Source organism: Sapajus apella, unplaced genomic scaffold (assembly GCF_009761245.1).
Source record: "Sapajus apella isolate SASKATOON/1434 unplaced genomic scaffold, GSC_monkey_1.0 scaffold17, whole genome shotgun sequence".
NCBI classification, from domain to species: Eukaryota; Metazoa; Chordata; class Mammalia; order Primates; family Cebidae; genus Sapajus; species Sapajus apella.
The window spans coordinates 4,600,029-4,611,489 of record NW_022436957.1 but is presented as its reverse complement, the minus strand read 5'-3'; the positions used below and the strand labels follow the sequence as shown (position 1 = coordinate 4,611,489).

General features: G+C 40.2%; 1 protein-coding gene across 1 annotated transcript; it reads left to right on the top strand.

Moving 5' to 3' along the window:
• Window positions 1-3,178: 3,178 nt before the first annotated feature.
• Window positions 3,179-11,207, top strand: FAM9A (family with sequence similarity 9 member A). The gene is made up of 8 exons (XM_032285837.1): window positions 3,179-3,284; window positions 3,467-3,595; window positions 4,080-4,200; window positions 4,377-4,408; window positions 6,125-6,239; window positions 7,085-7,427; window positions 8,758-8,856; window positions 11,130-11,207. Exons 1-8 carry the CDS (start codon window positions 3,179-3,181, stop codon window positions 11,196-11,198), a joined length of 1,014 nt encoding a protein of 337 aa, XP_032141728.1. The 3' UTR covers window positions 11,199-11,207.
• The last annotated feature ends 254 nt before the right edge of the window (window positions 11,208-11,461 follow it).

The window sequence follows — 11,461 nt, the reverse complement described above, 5'->3', positions numbered from 1 at the left end:
ATTTGTTGGTGTTAATTTTTTTGTTCTTCTTTCCTTTTCTTTTCTTTTTTTTTTCTTTTAGAGATGGGGGTCTCACTATGTTGGCCAGGTTGGTCTTGAACTCCTTGCCTCAAGGAATCCTCCCACCTCGGCCTGTCAAAGTGTTAGGATTACAGGTGTGAGCCACCACAGCTGACCTGATTGGTACTGATTTTTAAAAAGTCATTTGTTACTTCTTGTCCATGAAATTTGGTGTGCTCTAAATAGATTGTTTGTTTCACTACATGACATTCCATACATTTACCATTAATTCCAATTAACAAGAATTCCAATCGAATGGCTGAAACAAATTGAACATAACAATTACTAACCCCTTTAGACACTACTATGTTAGGTTGAAATATTTCCTACACTGGCTGTATCTATGGGTCATTGCATCTGGCTATTTAGAGGGCAAGAAAATGTAATTGTACTAAAAATCCTAGTCCTTGAGAAACAGGCTGTTTTGTTTTGCTTGGCTTTTTAACTGTCAGCTCTTAGTCTTTGAGGTTTGCTCTGACAGCTCTGAAGCTTGGTTAATACACAGCAATATGCACAAAGTAAATATTTAAATAAAAAAGTAAAAACATATATACACGAAGTAAGGAAATAATTAGGTTGTATGATATTAATATTTTATTATTTTATTTTATTTCATTTTAAGGCAAAATCTCACTCTGTTGCCCAGGCTGGAGTGCAGTGGCGCGATCTCTGCTCACCGCAACTTCTGCCTCCTGGGTTCAAGTGATTTTCGTGCCTCAACCCCCCAAGTATCTGGGATTACAGGCATGCGCACCCACATCCACCTAATTTTTTGTGTGTATTTTTGGTAGAAACGGGATTTCGTCATGCTGGCCAGGCTATTCTCAAACTTCTGGCCTCAAGTGATCTGCCCATCTCAGCCTCCCAAGGTGCTGGGATTACAGGCATGAGCCACTGCACCCAGCCACTTATATGAAACATCTGACTGCATTGCTGAATTCAAAATATTCTGAATATGTTATACAGAAAAATGTTTTGAAAGTCTAATGAAAATTAATAATGAAATAGAATGTTCTACTTACAGTCATTGTTGACTTATCTTAATAATAATTTGTGTATGTTTTGTAATGTGAAAACATAGATCTATCGTTCATCTTGTCAAAAATATTTAAGTGCAGAACCATATTTTAAAACAAGCAAGTACAGGTTGGGCGCAGTGGCTCACGCCTGTAATCCCAGCAGTTTGGGAGGCTGAGGCAGGCAGGTCACGAGGTCAGGAGATCCAGACCATCCTGGTGAACATGGTGAAACCTTGTCTCTACTAATAATACAAAAATTAGCTGGGCATGGTGGCACACGCTTGTAGTCCCATCTACAAGGGAGGCTGAGAAGGAAGAATCGCTTGAATGCAGGAGGTAGAGGTTGCAGCGAGCCTAGATTGTGCCACTACTGCACTCCAGCCTGGTGATCGAGGGAGACTGCCTCAAACAAAACAAAACAAAAAAACAAGCAAGTACAAATGAGAAATAAAGTAAGTATGCAAATATTTTATTATCTCTCAATATAGCCTTACTTGAAAAGACCATCACTCCATGGCCAATGGATCTACTTGATCCTGAAATAACCATGAGTGGGGTGTATCTGTTACTATCAGCAGGCCAACCTTACTGCAACAAGAAAAGTCTTTGACAACTCGAGAGTCACCCCTGGGATTTCTATGGCCAACTTAAGTGGAAAGAACCAGCAGGAAACCAGTTGACATTTTTTGAATAAAGAAATGACAAGTTTTTCAATCAGTACCGTTTAGTCACAATTTCTTGGAAACAACTATACATCATACAGCTGAAGCGTTTAAAAACATGACTTTGGAGCCGGGCATGGTGGCTCACACCTGTAATCCCAGAACTTTGGGAGGCTGAGGCAGGTGGATCACTTTGACCTCAGGAGTTCGAGACAAGCCTGACCAACATGATGAAACCCTGTCTCTACTAAAAATACAAAAATTAGCTGGGCATGGTGGCACGCACTTGTAGTCCCAACTCCTTGGGAGTCTGAGGCAGGAGAATCGCTTCAACCCGGGAGGTAGAGGTTGCAGTGAGACGAGATCGAGCCACTGCACTCCAACCTGGACGTCAGAGAGAAACTGCATCTCAAACAAAGAAACATAAAAACACCATCCATTGATTAAAAGGATGCAGCTGGGCATGTTGGAAGTACAGAGGGAATGAGAGGGAGCCTGGGCTCCACCGGCAGGGCGATGGCCATTCCAGCCAAAGGGGCAGGGGTAGCTGGAATGAGCCCAGGGACGAGGTCCTCGGCCATTTCAACTTGGCCTCCATCCCGAGTCCTTGCATCAGGAGGAAGCGGAAAGATTGTGGGGACAGAGATCCCAAAAGATTGTGGGGACAGAGGCTTCAAAGAGTCCCCCCTCCTCAGTCCATAGCAACCATGAGTGGTCCTTCGGGAGAGGGGGAGGTGCACCAGCAGGGGGTTGGCCCCACCCAGTCCTTCACCCGCATGTGCACTGAGCTGACCAATCAGCTACGAGCGCGGGAAGCCAGACCGGCTGCTCTCACAGGAGCTAAGGACCCATTTTCTAAGACAGTCGCGCGGCGTCCGTGTCTATAGGTTCTGTGAGCGAGCCACGTGAGGGGTCCCTCAGGTGATGAGCTGCTTGTGGTGGGGAGGCGGGAAGGCGGGCATGAGGCCGTCTGGGAGCCAGGCTGTGAAGTGCTGGGCAGCCGGCTGACCTGTGAGGAAATGGCCTTGGCGTCATCACCTGGGGCCTAGGTCAGGGCGTGGGCTGAGGTGGGCCAGGGCAGGGAGGGAGCTGGAGCCGCCTGGGTGATCCCCAGGGCCCTGGAGTGTCCCGGGGGCTTGTGCATGTGTGCAGGGAGGCGGGCTGCGGGGAAGGAAAGGGGGGTGCAGGGGGGGAGGGTGGGGGAGTGGCAGACAGATGAGGGCTGGGGATGGGGCAAGAGGTGGGGGCGGGGTAGGGGAGGGGTGAGGTGAGGGGATGGGCAGGGATTGTGGGGAGGAGAGAAGGAAGGGCTGAGGATTCGGAGGAGGGAAGGTGTTGGGGGGGTGTTGGGAACAGCCCGAGTGGGATCCTCCAGCCCAGCCTCCCGTCAGGACAGGACACGGGTCACCAGGGGCCACCCGGCATCCAGGCGGACGGATGAGTGGCAATTCAGTCCCTGACATTCCCCTGGAGACGGCTGGGGAGATCCTGTGTCACCCGCAGTCCTCCGGGCCACACATGTCTCTGGCGGAACCAGAGGCAGGTATGCGAGGCAGAGCCACCCCCGGGGACGGGCTGCAGGGGCCAGGACGAGAGGGGACACTGGCATCTTCTCCGTCCCCTCCTGCTCCCACAGGAGACTCGGGGAGGGCCAGCCCCACCCATCTTGAACCCGCGATCCCGATGGCTTTCCTTAGCTTCCTTAGTTGTCTTTGCGCTCACCAGGTTCAGGGGTCGCCTCTAGCTTCCCAGGACGGCCAGCCATGGCACCCGTCAGCAGGAAGCGCAGCAGGAGGGCTGCCAAGGCCCAGTTGGAGGCTCAAGGTGTGGCCTCCCAGGACAAGGAGCATGCAGGTAAACACAACCCAAGGGGAGCCGGAAGAAGGGTGCACGCCCAAGGAGACGTCTGTCTGTTCTCTGCTCGGGGTCACACTGGCAACCCGAGGCCCCCAGCCCCTTCATGGCTTTGGAGTCCACTGTGCACGTGCTAAGATATCCCGGTTTTCAAAGCAGGCTCGAGGGCCTTAGACTTCCCTCGGGAGGCTCCACCTCAGGCAGGGTTACAGGTGCTCTCAGAGTAGCTCTTCTCTATGGCTGAGGTCCTGACGTCCAAGGGGTCTGACCTGTAGTGTGTAGTTTACTGGGACTTGAACCCGAAGGGCTTCCAAAAGTGCTTCCATTAAATGGTCAGGAGCCAGTATTCCAAGTATAGCCCTGCTTTAAAGCTTTAGTTGGCAGACAGCCAAAAAAAAGTACGCAAATGGTACGTTTCTCCGTGAAAAATGTCCACAACAGCATCTTCCTCTAAAAAAGATTTGTCTTTTAAATTTTGATGCAGGAAAGGATCCAGTAATTGATGAACTTGAGGAAAGAAACAGTTTTACAGAAACAAAGGAGGAAGACGTAACTGCTGAGCATGGGGAAAGAGAACCTTTTGCTGAAACAGATGAATACAAGGGGTAAAGTGTTAAGTCACTGTTGCCTGTGGGATAGGGTCTTTTAGGAAAAGTCAGCTTTGGATCATGTCATCACTGTTCTATTCTATGCAGAACATTTCACATAAGACATTTTTTCCCAACAAACACGGCATTTTGTGTAGTCCTATGTTAAAATTTTGTTGTAACTTTTTTTACAGGGTTGATACCAAGAAGCTAGAAGATATCGCAGGTATGCTTTAGGAGCTATTCATAGGTTTTGAAAGTTATTTTCAATCATACAACTGTTACAGTAGGTTATGTGAATTAGTGGATGACAGACTGTCTTACATGCCTTCTTCTCAGATATAGCATTTAACATACGTATTTAACATAATGTGTTTGATAAATTCTTCTTACCTTTTGGTTGTGGATGTGGAATGTGAGAATACCTCTAACAATAATGAAGCAAAAGGGATGGCTTTTCTTTCATACACGTGGAAATTTAATTGTTTAGGGGATATTAGAGGACACTGGAGGAGAAACAGCTCTATTTGTTCCTTTTAGCATACACAGATTAAGTCATATATCAGTTCTTTCAGCTTTTATTCTAGGTTTGGGGGTACATGTGCAGTTTTTATTATATAAATAAACTGCATATCACAGGGTTTTGTCACTCAAGACATAAGTATAGTACCTGATGGGTGGTTTTCATCTTCACCCTCCTCCTACCCTCCACCTTCAAGTAGGACCAAGTGTCTGTTGTTCCCCTCTTCCTGTCCCTATGTGCTCAGAGTTTTTAATATGAGTTTTTCATCTTCCTAATTCAGCTTTTCTATTGTCACAGCTTTCCGATGTACCAGAGAAAATTGAATTCTCTAAAATGATGATTTTCTATTATTATTCCAGTAATAAACTGTGTAGTAGAAAAGGAAAGACGACTTTTCTACCCAGCGAGAAACACGTAATTAGATCCAAAAACTCATACATTTTGTATTGCCATATGAAATATTAGTTGCACTGACTGTTATCAGACCATATTTTCAAAACAAGTTTGAGAAAATTTCTGTAGAAATGATGGAGACAATACTCTTATTTTTAAAAAGCTTAATTCAGTTTTCAGCTCTTCTATAGTGATAATTCATACAAGCAGTATATTTGGAAAGCTTTGCTGTGCTTGGTGACTAACTGCTCATTTTGTGAGCTGCCTAACTGAGCATTATAGATGTAGACTACGTAAAAAATATTTTTATTATGGCACAGATCTTTTATGACTGCTGAAAACTATTCTTAGCAATGGATGGTAGATCTCTGATGTGAAACCAAGTTTAGGAAAGCATTCCTTGTAGTATTACATTTTCCTGAAAAACAGCACTATGGATAAAAATGTCATATGAAAAGCTCCCAGAAAATATTTCAAAAGTCATTTTGAATGTATTTCTTTACTTAAACCTAAATTTTTATACCTACAAATGTTGCTTCTTTTATCAAAATACAGTTAATTTGCTTAAAAATACTTTTCTTATTGTGTATTATTTCTATCCTTTTGATGGTCTTATTAAATAAGATAATTTTTTGTGCTTTACATAATGAATTTTGACAGTATTTCATGGAAACATGTCCTTTGAATTGTAGGACATTTTATAAATTTAGAAAATAGAGTCTGTGTTTGTAACCCTTTCTGCACATTTAAAAAATAGAAACTGTTTTAATTATTTGCTTTTCTTCATCATCCATCAATTAAGTGATTTGCAGTTATAACAATTGGAATCGGAATACTAATATTAATACCTGAAATGTTTTACAGAAAATGAGTGAGTAAATCTTGCTTTTTGAAATGATCTTTGCATTTTACAATTTAAATGTCCATTAGATATTGCTGAAACATCCTGTCCCATACTGATTTCAATATATGCAAAGAAACTACTTTTCAGCATTAACATTTAATGCACTTTCATTTACTATCTAGCTGACATTAGAGAGAATCTTGGTGCAAGAAAAAAAATTATTAAAATGGATAAAGCAGCTTACAGGAAAATAACAAACACAATTGAACGTGCTTTGAGAAAAAAACAACTAAAAAGGTATGGTTGTTGGCTGTTTGCATAATGATATTTATATCTTTTCTTTGTGTTTGTTGGCACAAATAATTTCAAAACTATCCTGTACATATTGGCATCTCTAGTGAACAACATATTTTACTTGACTGTTCCCCAAGCAGGTAAGTTTCTTTAGTTTTATAGCCTCGGTTTAACAGAATTGAGAGATATTACCTAGAAGTCAATGAAGATGACCTCTTTTTGCCTTCTAGATAAAAATTAGTCTTCTTGTAAAATTAATTTTTATCCATTTTTAGAAATACATTAACTAAATATAAGATGCATGTCTTCAACGTTTAGTCTGGAGATCCTTAATGATATTCAGTTATGTAGAAAGGGATAACCTTATATTGTAAATAAGCTATCTATTTTAGTTAAATAGTTTTCACTATTCCTTTTAGAAAATCACTGTTGTGCCAAAGTGGAGAAATAGTTAAGTGAAGTATTTCTTTTGGGAAATCTTACAGGATGAATGGCTATGATATTCTTGAACCTACTTACGAGAACCCTTATGCTATTTAGTAAGAGGAAATGAAAAGTAAACTGCTCTTCGAGAAAATGAATGTTTCTAGGAAATTTATAGTTCAGTAAATCTTCCTTTGTCTTCAGCATGTAAAGAATGTGAGATAGCTGCTCTAGTAGTTAGGAAGGAAAGAACCCTTTCAGAATGAGAATAACTCATTTCACCTTTTCCCAAAAACAAGATTTCAGCTGCTATTACTCCCTTGCTACTTTATAGTATAAATTATATCAAGTCAGTTTTGACTTGAAAAGGATTAATTTTTCATCTCTCTATGACATATGATAGTATTACTTATTATGTGTTATAGGCAGAAACGTGATTATAGACATACTCTGAAGTTGCTGCATGTCCTTGAAGAATACATTGCAGATGAGCAGCAAGATCATGATGAAGAAACAGAAGCAGAAGCAGAAGCAGCAGCAGAAGAAGCAGCAGAAGAAGAAGGAGAAAAAACAGCAGAAGCAGAAGCAGAAATGGAACAAGAAGAAACAGAACAAGAAGCAGAAGAAGCAGAAGAAGAAACAGAAGAAACAGTAGAAGAAGCAGCAGAAGAAGCAGCAGAAGAAACAGCAAAAGAAGCAGAAGCAGAAGAAGAAGAAGAAGAAGAAGAAGAAGAAAAAGAAGAAGAAAAAGAAAAAGAAGCAGAAGAAGTAGAAGAAGAAGAAGAAGAACAAGAAGAAGAAGAAGAAGAAGAAGAAGAACAAGATATAATTGTTGGTATCAGGCTTAGCTTTGTGATTAACCTGTTGTATTAATGTCTCAGATAGGAATAATTCATGCAGAAATCCAGAAAAGAAGGGAGAGAACATAAACCCCGAGAGGGGGACCCATTAGTGGACTGCTGGACTAGAGAAATATAATTGTCACGCAGCATTAGGGGTCCAATTGTGGTCAGCATCATAGGATTAAGAAGTTAAAGTGACCCCAATTGGCATACTTGTGCAAGAGCAGCTATAGGGTTGGAATTTCCTGGGTTGGGGTGTAGCTGAGCACATTGATAGAGGGAGAGTTGGACAGGGCATAGACACAGGGATGGGGTTGTGATGACTGGCTGTGGAATTTCAGCTAGGACTGAGTAACCTGAGCACATGGGGATGGGGCATTGGTCAGTGAAAAGTGTTCCATTCAATGGGTGTCAGGTCCCATCAGACTCCTGAGCTGTAGTACTGAAAAAAGTGACCCACAGTGGCAGGGAGGTAGTGGCTGTATGTTGGGAAGATGGAGAAACAGCTGAGTGCAGTGGTCAAGGGGTAAGATTCTGGAACCACATTGTTTGGGATCCAACTCCAGTTTGACCATTGCTAGCTCAGAAACCATGGGCAAAGTATCTCTGTGCCTCAGTTTCCTTATCTATGAAAGGAGACATGATAAGAGTACTTACTTCAGAGTCCTTTGGAGGATTAAAGGGTTCCTGTGTAATGGGTTTATTTAAATTTTTCAGGATATAATCTGACCCATGATTGCTCTTTATTATTGCTATTCTTAATATTACATACCTGTTAAAGTCATTGGGAATGACAAAATCTAGGGGATGACTGTGCGAGTGAGTGCCATGTAGAGGAAAGAAGGCTGTAGTTGGATGTTAGATCAAGGTGCAGAAAGCCAATCATTATTGGAAGGTTCATCTATTTATGTGCATACTGAAATGACCAAGATTTAGTACATGTTTAAAATCTTAGTAAGAAAGAATGTTTCTTAACTTCTGTATAGCTCTTACCTGTGGTCAACAAATTATAGCAAGAGTCATCAAATACTCTTCATTTGAAATCAAGAATTAAGACATATGTGTTGAATATGTATAATAAAGAAAATTCTTTACTCAGTAACTGATGAAAAAGGTTATTATATCATTAAATGTTTAAAAGAAAGTGTTAAGAAGTTTAGATTTAAAGAGTATCCCTTTAAAGCTAATGCAGAATTATGTTTTGTAGGTATTAAAATTTACCCAATTTTTGTCACTACTTTGTTTTGTGCTTCTAGAAAACATTTCAACAACAACAGAAGAAGTGGCAAGAATATAGAAGTGTTAGGATAAAGAGACTAAAAGAGATGAAGCAGCTACATGAGCAATTCCTAAAGGTCTGTTCTATTTGGTAGCATGATACATTATAAAATTCAACACGTGCATAATAGAAGAAAGTCTGCTTGTTTCTGAATGTATGGAAAGATATTTTGGTTATACATTTTAAATTACTTACCATTTTCACTTTGAATGTATTGTTCCAAATTTAACGTAACTAGTAAATGTATTTTTAGGATTAATGAATAGTTTTGTGGGAGTTATTTAGAACAGGAAAAGGTAAATTGGAAATTTTACCTGGAAATACATATCTTGTATATAAAACTGACACTTTATGACCACATTCACCCATTTATGCTGGAGGCTGCAAATTTCGTGTGTGTGAAAAATCGTATCTTGGTTATGACCTTGAGCGGTAGGATATACATGATTCCCGCAAGTTTAGCTTACCAATAATGGAACAATAGGCATAAATGGGTTTTAATGAAGGTTTTAGTTCAGTTTTCAGAACATCAGTGACAAATCTATGGTGGAAGGCAAGAAGTCCATAAATCCTTTCTGGATGTCTTTCATGCTTGTGCTGTTTCAAGAGTTTTAGTTAAATAGGAAGTAGGCAAATGTAACTACTGAGTGTCTCTTTTGTTTCCTGCTGTAATACAGGAGTGTTTTATGGCATATTCACTTTCAAAATTATTAATGACTAGTAATGGTTTTACATGACAATTTGTAATCGTAAGATATGGTTCAGATGGTTCAGAATGGGAAAGCCAGTGGATTATTAACACGTTGTGAATTGGAATTCTCTGCTGCGGTACAGCACATTGGCAAATTGTCATCAGATAATGACCTCTTCTTCATGTAGATGTATATAATTTAGGAAACAATGCAATTATTTTTAGGGAAGTAAGGTATTTTTAATAACCTTGTGAAAATACACATTCATATGTCACTCTTCTACACTGAGATATGGTAAGTAAACAGAAAAGAATTTGAAAATAAAATTTTCAAGCAACTTGAGGATGATCTATACACAGTTATTTAAATAGAAGTCACAAGTAGAGAACATGTTGCTACAATGTTCCCCAGAAACCATTTATTAATTGTTACGAACATGAGACTAGAAAAGTTTTCCTGTCAACATTAATGCCACATGTTACCACTTAGGGTAGGAACTTTGCTATCATCTTGGACTCTTCTGAGTCCATTATCCTTCCCATCCAGTTATCACAAGGCAAGTTTCACCTCTGCAATGGTCCTTAAATGTCTTTCTTTAAATTCCCACGGAGGCTGCGCTAGTTCAAGACCTCATTATTCCTTGCCCATACTATTAAACTCTTCTCTGAGTTCTCTCTTCTATTCTGAGCCATCCTTCATTGATCAGCAATATTATCTTCCTAAAACCCTTCCCTTCCTAAAATGCTTCCTAGCCCTTCCCTCCTCCCAGCCTGTCAGTGGTACCCATGTCTCAGTTCTTAGATATTCAGAGACTCTCCCCTTTACATGACCCCCTCTTAGGCTTGTTTTGCTGCCCTCTGTCTTTGCTCCCACCTCTCCAGGTGGACAGCCTTCCCTGAAGGAACTCACAGTTGCTCCTATGTTTTGCTCTTCCCTCACAATGCTTTTAATTTTTTTTTCCTTTTTTTGACCAATTGAAACCTTTTGTCAACTAAGCCGATGTCAGTCTCCGTCTTTGACTACATGTCCGAGTGAGTTGCCCTTCCATAGCAGTTGCACAACTTTTGTATTACTTTTTTTTAATTCATGCATTTGCTCATGTCACAGGAATATGCAAGAGATTATACATTTTTTACTTCTTCCTCAGCATTAACATACGACATTTTAGGGAGTAGGGACTGTTGAACTATTTGTTGAGTAAAGACTATATATTTCAAACATAGTTACGTTTCCTCTAACTTGATGAGGTCACATCACCAACCATTTTATCTCTTCAGTGGAAACCACGTTGTATAGTCTACTGCTGATAATAAATGGGTCACTACCTGCGGAAAAAAATATGTTTCATGATATAAGACTGCCCGGCTTTTTCTGTCTTTGCTCCATCTTGATCTTAAGAAATTCTTCAAGCCATTTTATTCAAGCAAAGACCATGACTGTTGGACTGGCTAAAATTGTCTTCACTGAAATCTGGCATTAAAAAATTTAAGTGGATATTTGGAGCTCCATGTATTGATTACAGTTTTTTTCTATTTGAAATAAATAACCAGCATCCTTTGAATATTATAAGCTGTTTCCTCTTAACATTTGATTAACCCTGTTTAAAACTTGAGATATAAAGTTGTGGTTTGTCAGTGAACTACACTTTTTCTTCTAGGCTACCAAGGAGTCTGAAAACAGTTATTACGGCATTTTGTCTGATGAAGAAAGTGAACTTGATAACTAGCCATGTTTTTAAATAAAATTGTGTCAGAACTGTAAGTAGTACACATTTAATATTAAAAACTCAGGATTTATGTAAGCACTGGAATATTTTATTTGCAGAAATGTATATCACAGTTACTTAAATTTTTTTTTTAAACAGATTTTGGAAGAGTTGGCAGTTGCTTAGTTGTCTCTTCAACCTCTGTTATTCTGATGACTGAAGAAAGAACTTGAACCTATGTTATATGATACAAGCATAACTTGAGCTATAGTAAACTACATAAC